The 19,490-nt window shown below is 37.3% G+C and overlaps 1 protein-coding gene and 1 pseudogene across 2 annotated transcripts in view; both read left to right on the forward strand.

The window, feature by feature from the left end:
- Window positions 1–19,490, forward strand: part of SPG11 (SPG11 vesicle trafficking associated, spatacsin) — an 86,702-nt gene that overhangs the window by 16,872 nt on the left and 50,340 nt on the right. For both annotated transcript variants that reach the window (XM_045449891.1, XM_045449892.1), the window contains 6 exons: window positions 9,079–9,211; window positions 14,454–14,609; window positions 15,026–15,201; window positions 17,512–17,688; window positions 18,528–18,599; window positions 19,144–19,271. In XM_045449891.1, the coding sequence (XP_045305847.1) occupies window positions 9,079–9,211; window positions 14,454–14,609; window positions 15,026–15,201; window positions 17,512–17,688; window positions 18,528–18,599; window positions 19,144–19,271 (842 nt within the window). The remainder of the gene's footprint in view (window positions 1–9,078; window positions 9,212–14,453; window positions 14,610–15,025; window positions 15,202–17,511; window positions 17,689–18,527; window positions 18,600–19,143; window positions 19,272–19,490) is intronic.
- On the forward strand, window positions 10,460–13,231 carry LOC123583098 (annotated as a pseudogene).

Genomic DNA, 19,490 nt, shown 5'->3' on the forward strand with positions numbered 1-19,490 from the left:
CACTTTTTGGCTATTGTAAGTAATCCTGTGAACACTGGTGTACAAGTTTTGTGTCATATGTTTTCATTTCTCTTGGATATACACCTAGCAGTGGAATTACTGGGTCATTTAACTTTTTGAACCGCAAAATTGTTTTTCACAGCAGCTGCACTATTTTACATTCCCACCAGCAGTGTGTGACGAGGGTTCCAAGAGCTCCACATCCTCACCAACACTTGTTATTGTTCACCTTTTATTATAACCATCCTAGTAGTTGTAAAGTCAAAATTAAGTCATTGTGTGTGTGTGTTTTTTTTTTTTTAAGTAAGCTCTATGCTCACTGTGGGGCTTGAATCCATGACCCCAAAATTGAGAGTCACATGCTCTACCTACTGAGCTAGCCAGGGACTCCTCATTGTGGTTTTGATTTGCATTTTCCCAATGAGTAATGATGCTGAACATGTTTTCATTTGCTTATTGTCCATTTGTATATGTCTTTGGAGAAATGTCTATTTAAAGCTTTGTCCATTTTAAAATTTTTTTCTGTCGTTGAGTTCTAAAATTTCTTTATATTTTCTGGGTACTAGAATCTGATGACTTTCAAATATTTTCTCCCATTCTGTGGGTTTTCTTTTTACCTTCTCGATGATGTCCTTTGAAATACAAATGTTTTGAATTTTGATAGTCAATTTACTTTTTTTAATCTCTAGTGCTTTTGGTTCATATCTAAGAAATCATTGCCTAAACTGAGGCAATGGGGTTTTACAAGAGTTTTATCGTTTTAGCTCTTACGTTTAGGTCTGTGATGCATTGTGATTAATTTTTGTATTAGCAAGGGATTCAGTTTCATTCTTTTGTATGTGGATACTCATTTCTTCCAGCACCATTTGTTGAAGAACTTATTTTTATACACTGCAAAATATCATTGAGAAAATTTGAGTAATGGGGAAAAAAAGAAAATTTGTCACCTATAAATCCATTATCCAGAAGTAATCATACTTATTTCCTTGTGGTTATTTTTCTTAAATATTAATGTTAATAATGTGTAATTTCATTAATATTCTTATCAACCCTGAAGGTAAATACTGTTATTAATCCCATTTTATTCATGAGGGAACACAGACAGGTTAGGAAATCTAATTCAGATATACGTGAATAGTGTTTTCCGATATTACATGAATGGCGATAGTTAGCCAGGATTTGAACCTAGGCAGCATGACTGCTGAGCCTCTGTCCTTATATAGTGTTCATGCCTATGTGTGACTTGAATTAGGATTGCATGGTATGTAAGAGATCACAACTAACACCACAGAGATACAGACAGTTATAAGAGAATATTATGAAAAATCATATGCCAACAAATTGAGCACTCTGGAAGAAATGGATAAATTCCTAGAAACATATAATAAAGGATTGCAAGGTAAATGAAGCATTGTTTTGGCCTTAGTCTCACTCCATATACAAGTGAGTAAATATATATGATTTTAGTGATAACAACAACAATAATAAAGCAAATATCTTGTACCCACCATCCCAGCAAGAACTGGATTAACATTCTTGAATGTGTGCCCCTCTCCATCCTATTCTCTTACCTCACTCAGTGTCAGAGTTAACTACCATTCTGAAAATTTTAACCATGCCCTTGCTTTTCTTTATCTTACTCCACATAAATGTATCTTCAAATAATGCTATTTAGTTATGGCTATTGTTGAATTTTGCATATAGTGGTACCATGGTATATATTCTTTTCGGACTGTTTTTTAACACTAAACATAAACATAATATTTTGTGATTCATCCAGTGTTAATTTGTATAACTGTAATTTATTCAGTTTCACTCCCATATAGGATCCCATTGTATCAATACATCTTTACTTATCCACCTTTAGGTTTTTTCCAGTTGTTTGCTATTATGGACAAGTCACTATAAGCAGTACACATCTACTGTAGCGCATGTGCAAGAGTTTCTCCGTGGTGGTAGTAGAAATGCTGGGTCGTGGGACATGTGCATCTTTAACTTTACTAAGTAAACACTCTAGTTTTCCAAAGTTGGTTTATCAGTTTATGTTCTCACCAGCAATGTATGTTAGTTCTCGTTGTATGTCTTTTCCAACCCTTGGCATTTCTAGATTTTTCAAATTTTGCCAACCTGGTATTACAATGGGTTTTAATTTGCATTTCCCTGATGATTCAGGTTGATAAATACATGACATTTGGATTTCTTTTGTAAAGTGACTGTTCAAGTCTTTTGCCTATTGTCTCTTGGGGCGTTTGTCTTTTTCTTACTGGTTTGTAGTTTGTTGGATATATTCTAGATACTAATATTTTTTTCTAAGTGGGGTGAACATATTCTAATGTGTGGCTTGACTTTTTATGTTCTGTGTGAGGTCTTTTTTTTAAAACAATTTTTTTTTTTAACATTTATTTATTTTTGAGACAGAGAGCATGAACAGGGGAGGGTCAGAGGAAGAGGGAGACACAGAATCTGAAACAGGCTCCAGGCTCTGAGCTGTCAGCACAGAGCCCGACACGGGGCTCGAACTCACGGACCGCGAGATCATGACCTGAGCCAAAGTCGGACGCTTAACCGACTGAGCCACCCAGGCGCCCCTGTGTGGAGTCTTTAATGTAGTTCTAAATTTTAGTGTATTTTTATTAATCAGTCTTTTTTGCATGTAATTTGTGCCTTCTCCTATCCTGAAGTCATAAAGATGTTTTTGTATTTTTTCCTAAGTGTTAAAATTATGATTTTCACATTTAAGTCCTTTATCATTTGGAACTTGATTTATTCATGGTGTGAGGTAGGGACCTATTTCTACCCCCTGTGTATTGATAGCAATTTGTCTCAGAACCATTTTTTTTCTAAACTCCTTCCTTTTACCACTACCCAAAATCTCTGTGTGTCAGGTCTCCATATATGCATGAGTTTGTTTCTGGGGTCTATTTTGTTACATTGGTCTTTGCCTATCCGGGGCCAATTCTACCCAGTCTTAATTGTAAATCCCTCACTTTATTATTTTTCAGGATGTATTCATTATTCTTTCTCCCTTAACCCTCTTCCATCTGTTAGGATCAGCTTGTCAAGTTTCATGAAAAACTGTTAAGATTTTTATGAGAATTAGGTTAAATCTGTATACCAAGTTGGGAAGAATTGACATCTTTAGGATATTTAATATTCCTATCCATAAACATAGTCTCTTTTCCCATTTTTTCATGTCTTCATTAATGTCTTTCAATGAAACATTATCATTTGTGCAACTTTTCCATTAAGAGCTTGACATCTTTTGTTAGCTTTATTTTTGGTTTGGATGTATTTATATTTAAATATATGTGTATACATATGTAAATACTGTATGTTTAAATGTAGTATATCTTTACATGTATTTGAAAACTTTTATATATTGATATTGTAAATGGTATATTTTTAAGTTATATTTTGTTACCAGTATAAAGAAATACATTGAGCTTTTATATGTTAATTTTTCTTTATTTCTGTACCTTTTATGTTACTTGGGGAAAATCAATACGTTTCCAATTTCCATGACTTACAGGAAATAGGTGAGAGTGCAGAGATTTCCATAATTTTCATTAATATAGTGGTTTTTTTCAAGTTTTTATTTAAATCTTTTTATTTATATGTTAACATATATGGTAAAGTTGGTTTCTGGTGTAGAATTTAGTGATTCATCACTTAGGTATAACACCCAGTGCGCATCCCAGCAAGTGCCCTCCTTAATACCCATCACCCATTTAACCCATTCCCACTCACTTCCCTCCATCAACCCTCAGTTTGTGTTCTATTGTTAGAGTCTCTTGTGGTTTGTTTCCCTCTTTCCTCTTCCCTCCCCCTTCCTGTATGTTCATGTATTTTGTTTCTTAAGTTCCACATAAGAGTGAAATCTTGGTATTGTCTTTCTCTGACTTATTTTGCTTAGCATAATACACTGTAGCTCCATCCACATAGTTGCAAATGGCAAGATTTCATTCTTTTTGATTGCTGAGTAATACTCCATTGTGTGTGTGTGTGTGTGTGTGTGTGTGTGTGTGTGTGTGTGTATGCGCCACATCTTCTTTATCCATTCATCAGTTAGTGGACATTTGGGCTCTTTCCGTAGTTTGGCTATTGTTGATGATGCTGCTATAAACAGTGGGGTGCATGTGCCCTTTCAAATCTGTATTTTTGTATCCTTTGGGTAAATAGTGTAATTGCTGGGTTGTAGGGTAGCTCTATTTTTAACTTTTTGAGGAACCTCCATACTATTCTCCAGAGTGGCTGCACCAGTTTGCATTCCCACCTACAGTGTAAGAAGGTTCCCCTTTCTCCACATCCTTGCCAACAACAACAGATGTTGTTTCCTGTGTTGTTAATGTTAGCCATTCTGACAGGTGTGAGGTGGTATCTCATTGTGGGTTTGATTTGTATTTCCCTGATGAGTGGTGTAGAGCATCTTTTCATGTGACTGTTAGCCATCTGTATGTCTTCTTTGGAAAAATGTCTGTTCATATCTTCTCATTTCTTAATTGGTAGATACTGAGTTTTGTATCCAGTGAATTTGCTAAGTTTTCTTATCCTAATAATTTATTTGTTAGATTTTATTGAACTTTTTTTTTTTTTTTTTTTTTTTTTTTTAATTTTTTTTTTTTTAACGTTTATTTATTTTTGGGACAGAGAGAGACAGAGCATGAATGGGGGAGGGTCAGAGAGAGAGGAGACACAGAATCGGAAACAGGCTCCAGGCTCTGAGCCATCAGCCCAGAGCCCGACGCGGGGCTCGAACTCACGGACTGCGAGATCGTGACCTGGCTGAAGTCGGACGCTTAACCGACTGCGCCACCCAGGCGCCCCTGAACTTTTTATATACTTAGCTACAATAACATCAGAATAATACAGTTTTGTTTCTTCTCTTCAAATCCTTATTCTTCTAACTTTTTTTCCTTATTTTGTTGCTGGGACCTCTAGCATAGTATCACTCAGAAGTAACAGTGGGCATCCTTATTTATTCCTGATTTTAAAAAAGAATACCTGTAATATCTATCCATATTGATATACATGAGTCTGTGCACACTCATGTATATCAAGAAAACCTTTATAAGATTGACTTTTCTTTTTTTCCTATGAGTTTTTTTTTTTAAGTTTATTTTGAGAGAGACTGAGACAGCATGAGTTGGGGGGTGCAGCGAGAGAGGGAGACAGAGAATCTTTGCACTGATAGTGTAGAGCTGGACACAGGGCTGAAATCCACCAAACCATGAGATCATGACCTGAGTTGAAACCAAGAGTTGGACGTTTAACTGACTAAGCCACCCAGGCACCCCAGGTGTTGTTTTGTGTTTTAAATCATGAATGGGTATTGAAATTTTATTGAATACTTGTTCTGAATCTCTTAATATAATCATATGAGTCATCCCCTTTCATTTACTGTAATAAACTACATTAATCAATTTTACTTTTATTGTGGAATATAACATGTATAAAAAAGTATACAAAATACACGTACAGTTTAACAAATAATTACAAAGCAAAAAGTCTTGTAACCACCACCAAGTTCAAAAGATAGAACATCACTAGCACTGTAGAAGCTCCTGTGACCTCTAGTAGTTTGGATATTAAATATTAAGTTTATGTTCTTTTAGTGGATATTCTAGGAAATGTACATATTTACATGATCAAAACTAAAGTTAGTAACTTTACCTTTCTTGATAATACAGGTCCATTGAATGCTTTAATTTTATTTACTTTTTCTCCCTACTTAAGTTACTACTGTTTTTACTTTTTTTTAAACCAAAGTAGACATCATTATTATGTATTTAGGTTCATTTCTTTAAAAAAAAATTTTTTTTAATGTTTATTTGTTTTTGAGAGAGAGAGAGAGAGAACGAGCATGAGAGGGGAAGGAACAGAGAAAGAGGGAGACGCAGAATCTGAAGCAGGCTCCAGGCTCTGAGCTGTCCGCACAGAGCCCAACAAGGGGCTCGAACTCAAAAACCGTGAGATCATGCCCTGAGCTGAAGTCAGAAGCTTAACTGACTGCACCAACCAGGTGCCCTTCAAAGTTCTCTTTTTGCACAGAAAAGATATATTTTCTTTGCTCTTCATTTCTTCTCCCATTTTAGGCCTTCACTCTGCCTAGAGTGTATCATTAAGAATCTCTTTTAGTGAGGATCTGACTGGTGCTGAATTCTCCATTTTTATCTAACTAATAACATCTGTTTTGCTGTCATTTTTGGAAGGTGTGGAATTCTAGGTAGGCAGTTTTCCTTCACAACATTCCTGATCACTTTCTCCTATATTCTAGATTCCATTGTCATTGAAAAATCAGTTTCTTTGAGGATAGTTTATTTTTCTCCCTTCAGGCTACTTTTATGATCTTTTTGTTTTTAGTGTTCTGCAGTTTGACCGATTTTATGTCTCACTAATGAATCATAGTCTTTAATTGGAAAAATACTGGTCTATCTGATTGATACCAATTCTTTAAAATTTGTTGAGACTTCCTTTCTAGCCTAGTAAGTACTCAGTTTGCATAACTGTTCCATGTACTTGAACATTGAATGTGCATTTTACCCCCACATCCTGTGACATCACAGTGGTAGTTCAATCAAAAGTAATTATAATTTGCATACTTTCCTCAATTTCTCTTTTACCTTTATGAGTGTTTATTACATTGTGGATAATTTCTTCCTGTGACATCACAGTGGTAGTTCAATCAAAAGTAATTATAATTTGCATACTTTCCTCAATTTCTCTTTTACCTTTATGAGTGTTTATTACATTGTGGATAATTTCTTTATATCTCCCAGCTCACCAATTTTCTTTTCAGCTGTGTCTAATCTGTTCTAAACACATCCTTCGCGTATCTAATTTCAATTTTTATTTTTTTATTTCTAGAATTACTATTTGGTCATTGTTTTAAAATATGTTATTTAGAGAATTTTCAAATTTACAGAAAAATTGAAAAAAATAGTAAAATGAGCATCCATTTACCCTTCATCATTCACCAGCTGTTAACATTTTGCCACATATGTCTTGACTGGTTGTGTACTTTTTATTTTTGCCAAACTATTTAAAAGTTACTAACTTTGTAACTTTTTAAGTTCTTTGGCGTATATCTTCTAAGAACAAGAATATTCTCTTATTTAATCATACACAATTCAGTTTTCCCTCCCACCACCCAGACCAAAGACAGTTTTTTATGGTCTCTCTTTGGAGGCACTTGTTTTTCTAGTCCATCCACTTTTGGAGAGTGTCATGAGCCCTAGGTTTATCCTCTTTTCCTGGATGTGTAACTTCTACCAATACCTCTCACTCAACCTGCCTGGTCTGTTACACCCAGAACTTCAAAGTTAGTCTGCAGACTAACAGCATCACCATCACCTAGGGATTTATTGAAGTGCAAATTTTCAAGCCCTACCCCAGACTCAATGAATCAGAAACTCTGCGGGTAGGGTTTAGCAATTTACTCTGGGTCATTCTTTTTTTTTTTTTTTTTTTTAAATTTTTTTTCAACGTTTATTTATTTTTGGGACAGAGAGAGACAGAGCATGAACGGGGGAGGGGCAGAGAGAGAGGGAGACACAGAATCGGAAACAGGCTCCAGGCTCTGAGCCATCAGCCCAGAGCCCGACGCGGGGCTCGAACTCACGGACCGCGAGATCGTGACCTGGCTGAAGTCGGACGCTCAACCGACTGCGCCACCCAGGCGCCCCTACTCTGGGTCATTCTTAAGCACAGTGCTTTAGGGTAAGAGTGGCAAACTTTCTGCAGAGAGCCAGATAGCAAGTATTTTAGGGTTTGCCGGTAGGATTCTATTGCAACTACTCAGAGGTGCCATTTGTAGCCATTGACAATATGTAAATGAATGGGTGAATGGATGTGCCTATGTTCCCATAAAACTTTAGTTACAAAAACTGGCAAGGGCTAAATTTGGTTGGTGGGTCTTAGTTGTCCAATCCCTGCTTTAGGCTGTTAGAAATTTGCAGAATTGGGGTGCCTGGGTGGCTTAGTTGGTTAAATGTCTGACTTTGGCTCAGGTCATGATCTCAGTTTGTGAGTTCAAGCCCCACGTTGGGCTCTGTGCTGACAGCTCAGAGCCTACAGCCTGCTTCAGATTCTGTGTCTCCCATTCTTTCTCTGCCTCTGCTGTGCATATGCTCTCTCTCTTTCTCAAAAATAAATAAACATTGAAAAAGAAAAAAAGAAAAAGCACACTAGCGAGAAAAAAAAGAAAAAGAAATTTGCAGAATCTTTCAGACAGCAGTTGGTTTTAGAGCATTCAGTTTTCTGGATTTGTCTTTCCCCTCATTGTTATCCCGGGAAAATTTTTTTGTTTGCAGTTCAACTGAGCATTTAAGTGTGTGTGTGTGTGTGTGTGTGTGTGTGTGTGTGTGTGTGTGTTTTAATCTGTGATTTTTAAGTGTACTGTATGGAAAGTTTCCTTAATATGCCTTATCAGAAATGGGAATCTGTTTTTATTTTTTTAGTAAAAAAATCTTTTTATTTTTATAAAGAGAGCATGAGCAGAGGAGAGGGACAAAGGGGGAGAGAGAGAGAGAGAGAGAGAGAGAGAATATCTTAAGCAGGCTCCATGCTCAGGGCAGGGCCCGACATGGGGCTTGATCGCATCACCCTGGGATCATGGCCTGAGCTGAAATCAAGAGTTGAACCCTCAACCAACTGAGCCATCCAGGCGCCCTGGGAGTCTGTCTTTAGCCTGCTTTTTCAGTAAACTTTATATCATAAAGTTTATATCATAAAATGCTTTAACATTTTAATTCAAATGGACTGTAAATTAACTGTAATAATAGTCCCCAAGAACCTGGCTTTGAATGGAATTAGAATTACAGATGGTAGAGCTGGAAGTGTTTTCTAATCTAACCTCCTGTTTCTACCAAAGCAGAAACTGATGTTCGGCGAAGTTGGAGACTTGGGCAGTTTGCATGATTAGTCATTGTCAGAATCCTCACCAGAACCGGGGTACTGCTGCAGGGTAGAGGGCCTTGTGTCTCTTGCAGTCTCAGTACGTTAAGTTATAAAGTTAAAAAAAAAAATCTATATCCTTAATTTTTTCCTATTGTAACTTTTCCCGATTTTCTCCTGTTTCAGGCTGGGATAGAAAATCGTCAGCTGGACACAGTAGATTTCTTTTTGAAGAGCAAAGAAAATCTTTTGAATCCATCCTCAAAATCTTCTGTACCTGACCAGTTGGATCATTTTCCATCTCATTTATATTTAAAAAGTAAGTAGAAAAGTCTTCTGCATTTGTATTTATCATTTTACCTTTTTAGTCATTTTCAAATTATTGTGCTTTTTGGTGACTGACTTGCCAAAAGTCAATCATGACATTTTATGTATTTCGTGGAATCTTGAGAGACTTGTAAGAATCTGTAAATGTTCTCATTCTAAGTGGGTTGTTTATTGTTCATATCCTGTACTATGCTTTGTATTTTTAGTATACAAGGAAGAAGTGGCCTTTCAAATTCAAGAGAATTTCATTCAAAAGAGAACAAAATTCATTTGCAAAATTGCTCACTCTTGCAACTGTCTGAGATATTTAGTGATGCCTGAGTTATGGATTGAGACTTGTTATATATAAATTTTTCAGCTTAACTCTTCTGCTTATTTGCTGCTTTACCAACACTTCTTTTCAAGATTTGGCTTTCGTGTTTAATAAACAGGAAACCTAGTTGTTATTCTTCAACCAGGTAGCCATGCACATCCTCTCCTTAGAGGTACAGGGAAATAAAGTATGTTTTTCCTTACACTTACAGTTTTATAATCTTTTTTTTTTTTTTTTTTTTTTTTGTCTCTTGCTGGTATAGATCTCTTTCTTGTTAATAGATCCCCTTTTAATTGTGGTGGCATAGAATTTCATTCTGTGGGCTATGCCATAATTTTCCCAACCATATTCCTATTAGACATTTAGATTGATTCCAATTTTTACTATTGTTGGTAGTGTGCTATAAATGCTGTGTGTGTGTGTGTGTGTGTGTGTGTGTGTATAATTTCACATATGTACAATTACTAGGATAAATGTGTAGATGTGAAATTTCCAGGTCAAAGAGACACATGATTTATATTCTTAAATGCTTTGAGAAATTGTCCCCCAGAAAAGTTTTATCAACTTGTACTCTAGTTACATGGAGAAAACAACAGCCTGCTTTTTTCCCATCAATGTAGTGTTCTCACTGACACTGTGGATTCGAAATTTTCTTTTTTAAAAAACATTTTCTTTCATCTTGCTTGCCCAGTTTGCCCTTTCCTTTTGCATTGCTAAGTTGTTTTTTTTTTTAATACTCCAATTTCTTTTTTTTTTTTTTCCAATTTTTAATGTTTAATTTTGAGAGAAAGAGAGAGTGTGAGCAGGGGAGGGGTAGAGAGACAGGGACAGAATTTGAAGCAGGCTCCAGGCTCTGAGCAGTCAGCAAGAGCCCAACGTGGGGCTTGAACAAAACAAGCAGGAAAATCATGAACTGAGTCAAAATTGGACGCTTAACCAACTGAGCCATCCAGGCACCCATCTGATTTCTTTTTTTAAGTCTGCTTGAATTTATAGAAAAAGGCCTGGTTTTTGGTAAGTGGAATTCCCTCAGGAATTGTCTGGTCATTATTCACTTCTACTATTTGGTCTTGGTTAGTGATTCGTCCTCCTTCCCCTCTCGCCTGCACTGCTCTGCCCTAAATGGTGGGGATGAGTCTGGAAACCAGCATGGAGATAGCTTACCAGCTGTCTCAAAGGCAATCTTAGGTTTCTCATCATTCTCATGCAATTCTGCAGGTGGGGCCAATGCTGAGATAAACAGGAATCCCTTTATTAGGGCAGCTGGCAAATGGAGGCTTCAGGAGCCTGCACTTCCTGCTTTCACCTGCATGTTTAAGAGAATGGTTTTGGAAACAGGCTGAAGTTCAAATTTTGGCTCTGCCATTTACTTACCAAATTAGCATGGGCAAATTATTTTAATCCCTCTCAACCTCAGTTTCCTCATCTATGGGAAAACGGCTACAGCACCTACCTCTCAGCATTGTTGAAAATGAAAAAAAAAATGAGATAGCACTTATAAAACACCAAGCCTGATACTTAAGATATAGCATAGGTGGTCAGTAAAATGGTGGTTACTAATACCAGTAAACAATGACTAATAGTAAGTAGAATCACTAACGTTTGCAGGTAAGACTTCATAAAATTTTTGTGAACTTTTTGAGAGGAGGATACTGGCCTTGATTTTTGCTTGTCCAAGCAGCCCAAGATGCCCAACTTCGAGGATTGGGTGTCGGATGAGGAGAAGGTACGCATAGCTGCTAAATCCATCACTCATGCACCCCCAGGGGAATTTAATGAGGTGTTCAACAATGTCTGGCTACTACTTAATTGATCATCTCCTCAGGGAAGTGGTAGCACATGCATTTGCCTAGAATAACACGCGTCAGTTCACACCTGTGAAGATAGAAGGTAGAAGATTGGGTCTTCATTACAGAACAGTCACCTGGGTAATAGCAGATTTTTAGATCCAAGAAACAAAATTTTAAGTCTGATCATTTATGGAAAGAAGCAAGTGACCCCCAGCCAGAGGATGTAGATGGAAGTCTGAAGTCTTGGACAGAACCATGTGACAGTGCTTTAAGGGCCAGTGTGAAAGATCTTTATTCCAGTGGCTTCTGTATGATTTATGCTAAAACTATAGACAGGCAACAGACCATTAGTGTATGCATTGAAGCCATCAGTTTCAGCCTAAAAACTTCTGGAATGGTAGAGATCAGAGTGGAAGTTCACCATCACACCACCTACAGCCCAGGTGGTTGGAGTACTTAAGATTCAGGTTCACGGGGTGCCTGGGTGGTTCATTCAGTTAAGCATCCAACTCTTGATTTTGGCCCCAGTCCTGATCTCACAGTTTGTGGGTTTGAGCCCTGCATCAGGCTCTGTGCTGATGGTAGGGAGCATGCTTGGGATTCTCTCCGTCTCTCTGTCCCTCCCCCTGCTTTCTCTTTCTCTCTCTCTCTCTCTCTCAAAATAAACTTTAAAAAGTTTAAAAAATTAAAAAAATCATTTTCACTATTATTAAGATGACAATGTTCAGTTGGCTAGTCATAAAGATGTATAGGATTCAGTAATCGTTTCAAATGAAGTCCAGATTGCCAAGTCATTGAGCATGCAGAAAGTAATTATCATACCGCAATTAGTGAAAACTATCAAACAGTTTCAAACACCACATTCAAGGCCTTGTGCCAACAGCTTCCAGTTACCTACACCAAAATCTACTGGAACAAGATACTCAGCTACAAGAGTGGCAAAGAAATGAGGAATGCTTAAAGGCCGAATGTAGGAGTTTTCAGTATGTGGAGAGAAAGGATTCAACATGTGATCATATGATGAATAAGTGATTTCTAAACAAGAGTGGTGTTTTGGGGTGCCCGGCTGGCTCAGTCAGTAGAGCCTACAACTCTCGATCTTGCAGTTGTGAGTTGGAGCCCTGTGTTGAATACAGAGATTATTTAAGAATAAAAATTAAAAATTTTAAAGTGGTATTTTGCTAGGGCTTTCAAAGTTAGCAGGTTTCTAACCTTAAAGAGTACTGTTGAACCTATAGCATCGTCTTCATCCTTTTGTGTTCTCTGCCTTTTAATTTTGTTTTCACTATATCTACTTGTAAAAAAAAATTTTTTTTTAATTCTGCCACATTTAATGATGGAGAAGGAGATCTATCCTGGAGTCATTTTACCGTTTAGAAAATTTTCCTAGCCAGGAAGCCCTGTTACTGATAAAGAAAGGTAATATGCTCGGTACTTTTCTACCCCTATCCTTCAAAGCACTTTCGGTACTTGAGTGGTTTTTACTGATCCACCAGCAGCCACAGAGGCTATGCTACAAACTAGCTGAATGGAAGACATGTTTATCCTTCTCTCTCTGACTGCTTTGATCATCATTTACTGCATCTCATAAATGTAGTGTTCAAAAGTTTGGATTGGGCTTTTCAGATCCTTTTCTGGGGGCAAAGGAAGTTTTCCTGGAAATACCATTATAATCAGCTTCCCTGGGGGAAGTTGTTTTTAAGTGCAAAGAGTTGAACCACATTCCCTGCACATTAATGTATTGGCACATGAATGTGTTTTTCTCCTCCCTCATTATCTCCTTCCCCTCTACCACCATTATACAGTTCTAGATATCTGCATTTTTTTATTTTTAAAAATTTATTCATTTTTTGAGACCCAGAGACAGAGCATGAGTGGGGAAGGGGCAGAGAGACAGGGAGACACAGGATCTGAAGCAGGCTCCAGGCTCTGAGCTGTCAGCACAGAGCCCGATGCAGGGCTCAAACTTATGGACTGCAAGATCATGACCTGAGCCAAAGTTGGATGTTTAACCCACTGAGCCACCCAGACACCCTAACATCTGTGTGTTTAGACGAGTTTTACCCACTTACTGTTTTTTGTTCAAGAACTGTGGACATAATAGGGATGTAGTAGGGTATAAAACTTGAAAAATGCAGATGTTGAAGGAATAATAGTTATCTTGTGTTTTAATACTTTGTGGCGGGATTATACTGTAAGCAGATGAATCAGACAACTATGTAAATGACAAACAAAAACTAAAAATGAACCAAAGTGAAAAAGGATAACGTTCCAGGCAATATCTTTCTCTTGTAACCTGTTATTTAAGGGAATGCTACTGATTTATTCTAAATAGGGTGTATAATTTGTTGCAGATTCCTTTTCTCATTCCTGCCTGCCAAGAACTCAAATGTAACTGTGATATAGCAACCCTTCCCTAGTATACTGGCTGGTATATGTGTGATCTCAGAATGACATAGATACGATATGACAACTGATAATGGTGGATTCATTTACATTGTTTACACTTCCATGACCAGGCCTTAAGGGAAGGTCAGTTCTTAAAATAAGTAGTGTCTTCCTACCTATCTCCAAATACATGTCAAAACAGAAGGGTGTTTGTGCTTCAGCTTTGTTTTTGCTCAGTAATACAGTCAAACAAGCTTGTTTCCAAGTTACCTGTTGAGCTGTGGAAGAATTTTTATTTCAAATAAAATATATTTGTGGGGTGCCTGGGTGGCTTAGTAGGCTGAGCATCCAACTCTTGATTTTGGCTCAGCTCATGATCCCAGCGTTGTGGGATTGAGCCCTGAGTTGAATTCTAAGCTGGGTGTGAAGCCCGCTTAGGATTCATTCTTTTCTCTCTCTCCCTCCCTCTCTCTCCCCCCCATCTATCTCCTTGCCCCCCCATCCCCCATCCTTCCTCTGCTGCATGAGTGCACGCATGCACTCCCTCTCTCTCAAATAAAAATAAATATATTTGTATTATGTGTCTTTCATAGTATCCATTCATACTGCACTATTCTCTATATCAGGTAGTCCAATAGACATATATCTGTTATGTTCCTAAAAAATTTTAACATATTTTTGATTATGTTAGTTTTATTAGAAGAATACTGGTGTTCATGTTAATTTCTTTGGTTCTTTCTCAGATGTGGAAAAGCTGACACCAGCCTTGGATTTACTTTGCTCAGCAATTAGAGAAAGTGATTCTGAAACCCAAAGCAAACACTTTTCAGAACAATTGCTTAATCTTACACTGTCTTTTCTTAACAAACAAATAAAGGAGCTTTTTCTTCACAATGAAGGTAAGATAGCAGCAAAGAGGGGTGTAACTGCCCTATCCGTGTGTCAGGACAGAGATCCCAGTGGTCCTATTGCCCGAGAAAATATAAGCCAAGAGACTGCTATTTCCTAAAGCTGAGAAGAGTCAGTGTATATAATTGATTGAGTGAAATAGGTTCCAATACTGGCCAAGTTGACAGAAAGGACTAATTATTGTGAAAAGGGTTATGTTAAAACACAGAGCTACTGGTAAATACGAAGAAGCTCAGATTTTTTTGTTTGAAATTTGAAAACACCGAGTTTAATTCTTGGCATTTTTCTAGAATTCTTTATAACAGCTTAGGGTTTATTCCTTTTCTCTAGTCCTTGCTCTTTCTATATGTATATGCACACGTACATTTTTATATATATGAAATTGGCAAATTGGTGTTTTCCACAGAACTAGATGAACATCTACAGCAGGGAGTGAACATTTTGACCAGCTACATTAATGAACTTCGAACCTTCATGATAAAGTTTCCTTGGAAGATAATAGATACCGTAGATGAATATGATGTAAATGAAAATGTCCCCAAAGTAAGAGAAAGCGATATATGGAAGAAACTCAGTGTTGAGGTAAATATGAGTAATTACTACTTCTTTTATTTGCCAGATTTAGAGGATCTGAGAATACGATTTGAAACCAAAATTTAGAATCTGTACATTTGTGATTCAGAATCTTTAGCAAGGTTTCATACATTTGGAGTTTAGGTTTTATAGATTTGGAGATCTCTGGGCATGACTTCAAATTTATGTCTACAAGCTTGTGTATGTAATTGAGAACACAGAGAGGTTCCCTCTGAATTCTTAATGCCAGATCTGCGCACTTAGATCCAGTGACAAGCACCTAACCCCAAACCTATGTGAAGTGGCACACTCTTCACGATATTTCTTCAATGGCTAGGGCCTGGCACTTTGGACTTAAGCATTCTGCCTGACCTTTGGGTAAATCGCATTGCTGCTGGTAGTTTGATCTTAGGAAACTTTTATTTTATGGCATTATTTCTTGGACATATACTCAGTTTGAGTCCTATCTCAGATTTCAGTTAAGATATCTTGCCAGTTAAATTTTCTAGCTCACCTGCTTGACTTTTTTTTTAAATTTTTTTTTAATGTTTATTTATTTTTGAGACAGAGACAGAGCATGAACGGGGGAGGGTCAGAGAGAGAGGGAGACACAGAATCCGAAACAGGCTCCAGGCTCCAAGCTGTCAGCACAGGGACTGACACGGGGCTCGAACTCACAGACCGCGAGATCATGACCTGACCCCAAGTTGGCTGCTTAACCGACTGAGCCACCCAGGCGCCCCTTGACTTTCTTTTTATAGAAGTTAGTACAACCAAACTGTGCTGCTGCCCTCTTTATGACTGGGGACTGGAAGAATCCCTCCACCCACCTGTCGAGTATTGGCTTTGGAAAGACAAAGACCAAAATAGCTTAACCCAGATGATCAAACTCAGTAGGGAGTGAAAGTGATAAGTTTGACATACTGTCAGGTTCGCAGGACTGCTGTTCTTGGGGTGGAGGAACAGGGAAGTAGCTGGTGTGACTGCTTTTTCTGTATCTCTTATTCTCTATCCGAAAGTTAATTGATTTTCCCTCTACTGTTTTTGGCTTCTCTTTTACAGTCTCCTTTGCAGGTTTCACTTCCTATTTTTCACCCTTTAATATGCTCCAAGGTACCATCCATGGTCCTCTGGTCTTTTTGCTCAAAATAATTGATTTTTAACTTTTTGAAAGGTTATAGCCTATTTTGATGAAAGCTGTGGACTCTGTCTCCAAAAATATACATGTGATTGTGTGCATGTACACATGCATACAATTTTGCATAAGGCTTCATGGGATTTACCTACTCCTTGAAAGCCCTGGGTTAAGCATGCCCCTATTTGGGCCACCTGGGTGATTCAGTTGGTAAAGTATCCAACTTCAACTCAGGTCATGATCTCCTGGTTTGTGAGTTTGAGCCTGGCATTGGGATTTGTACTAATGGTGTGGAACCTGCCTGGGATTCTTTCTCTCTCCCTCTCTCTTTGTCCCTTCCCAACTTGTGCACGTGCGTGCTCTCAAAAAAAAAAAAAAAAAAAAAAAAAAAAAAGTCCCTCTTCTGTCTAGGGTATAGGTCTTCAGTGTAGGTCTTTATTCCTTCCTACTAGGATTTTTGCTGTAACCTTCTAATGCCTTACTGTCTTGAGCTTGAATCCCTTCTAGTCTATTCTCCACATTGCTACCTGAACATTCTTCCTAAAATATATATCTGGTTATGTCACCCTTAGCTTTTAAGATCTTTCAGTGTTTCCACATAAATTTCAGGATACAATCCATCTCCTACATATAACACCCTTCATGATGGAACCTCTGCTTTTCTTTCAAATCTCATCTGCTACTATGTCCAGTTTTTTCTCCAGTTAAATTGAGTAATTTGGAGTTTCCTAAAGAGTGATACTGTTTCTTGCCTTTATACCTCGGTATATATTCCCTCTTTTTGGGACACTTGTCCTGTTTCCTCAATATATGTATGTAATGCTTACTTGCCTTTTAAATTTCACCTCATTAGTCCTCTCTACTAGGAAGACTTTTCTTTTGTTGTTACCTCTTTTATTTAGATGCTCCTCTTCTGGACCCTCCTCTCTAGCACCCTGGGATACCTGCATCGTTGCCTTTAGCATACAAGACTATACTCAATACTTTATTTGTATATTTTCCACTAGTCTAATAGCCTGTATTTTGGTCAACTTCATCTCTCCTGTGCAAAGCACCAAATCTAGTGGTTGATTTTCAATAAAAGTCTATTAGGTGCTCAATAAATATATAAGTCCCATGTTGATAATCATAATAAGGAAATAAAAAGGAACTTAAAAGGCAAATATGTTTCCTCATATTCTTAGGAAGTTATTGCCGATGCTATTTTGAACAACAGAATACCAGAGGCACAGGCTTTCTTCAGGATTAACAGTCATTCTGCTCAAAGACTTGAGGAGCTGATTAGAATAGGCCTAAATTTGGTCTTTGACAATTTGAAAAAGAACAATATAAAGGAAGCCTCTGAACTTTTGAAGAACATGGTGAGTTGCATAAACTGTCTAATCTTAAAGTCTCTAATGGAAGAAAAGTTCTCTATGTTGAATGCAATTTCTGGTTGATATAAAAATTGATTTGTATTCATAGTTGTGTCAGAAACTAAGAAATTTATATAGCCTTTACTGGGAAATAGAAATGTTCTTTGGTACTGAGAACTTTTTTGAAGAAATTTTTTTTATTAGGAGTTTCCATCATTTATTCTCTGTTATACTTGGCACTTTGACTAGAAGGAGACAGTGCTTCTCTTAGAAGGCTTCACACATGTCAAAGTGTGCACAGAACCTCGTTTGTTGGGAAACATTCTGGGTTGTTCGTGTGACCCCTTACGTCTCCATTTGAGCTAATGGCTTATACTTTTACTTTGTGCTCTGTGGTTTTACTTCATTTGAGAAGGGGAAGTCCCGGAGGTAGGCCTCCTGGACTAAGCTGAGACCTGGCCCTAATCTGCATGGTCGTGGCTTGTCCATGGTAACTTTCTAGAGGTACAGAGTGAAACCATGCAAGCATTGTGATTTGCGTTGACTTTTGTTTTCAAGTGAATCATTATAGCAGATACCTGCAGTTTTGGTCATGGTAGCCTAGCATTACCTTAAATTGTTCTATCTGCTGCCTTTGTTCTGGCAAAATGGCTAAGGACTTTAGGGATAGGCAGTGTATACGTAAGGTAAATCTAGAGTATGAGTGTTCACAAGAGCAGAAAAGCTGTAGAATTCTAACAGGGTACATGTCTGTAATAGAGTATTTCTTTATCCAACATATATTTATGTTTAAAATAGTCCTTTTACAAAATGTAAAGGTTTTTCAATTTTTCTGTTTATTACAGGGCTTTGATGTAAAAGACCAGTTGCTCAAGATCTGCTTCTATACAACTGATAAAGATATACGGGACTTTTTGGTAGGTAAAGGTGAGGCTATGTAGTTTACATCTTCTAGTAAACCTTGGTGAAAATTCAAAATGAATTATTTTAATATTCGACTAATGTCTAGTAAGTAAAAGTATTAGAATTCCTTTTATTTTTAATGATCATTTTGCATTTGTGATAAAAGAAAATTTGTGTGAATATATATACACTTCAAAAATTCAAAATACAATTCTTTTTTTTTTTTTTTTTTTTTTTTTTTAAATTTTTTTTTTTTCAACGTTTATTTATTTTTGGGACAGAGAGAGACAGAGCATGAACGGGGGAGGGGCAGAGAGAGAGGGAGACACAGAATCGGAAACAGGCTCCAGGCTCTGAGCCATCAGCCCAGAGCCCGACGCGGGGCTCGAACTCACGGACCGCGAGATCGTGACCTGGCTGAAGTCGGACGCTTAACCGACTGCGCCACCCAGGCGCCCCTCAAAATACAATTCTTAAATGGCGTTTAATCTCATGACATTTGTTTTGCAATTGTGATTGATTTTTGTGAGGTCACTGCTTAATTACTTTTTATTCAAGGTTGAAATTTTAAAAGAAAAAAATTATTTTTCTGCAAATGAAAAGAGAACTATAGACTTCGTGCATCAAGTTGAGAAGTTTTATTCAGGACATTTTCAAGAAAATGTGCAGATCCAGTCCTTTGCCAGGTAGTCTTATTAGCCTGCTTTCGATAATATGGAAAAAATATTGTGGACATTGTTTATAATTGTTAGTGAGCACAGGTTTTTTATGTGGAACTGAGCTCACATTCTCTATGAAGATAAAACTTGTATCATCCAGAAGGGACTCAGGGAATTTCCTCTCATTTCAATATTTGTATAATTACATACATATTTTTAAGATAATAAATACAAAAATGATAGTAT

Source organism: Leopardus geoffroyi, chromosome B3 (genome assembly GCF_018350155.1).
Source record: "Leopardus geoffroyi isolate Oge1 chromosome B3, O.geoffroyi_Oge1_pat1.0, whole genome shotgun sequence".
Classification (NCBI taxonomy): Eukaryota; Metazoa; Chordata; class Mammalia; order Carnivora; family Felidae; genus Leopardus; species Leopardus geoffroyi.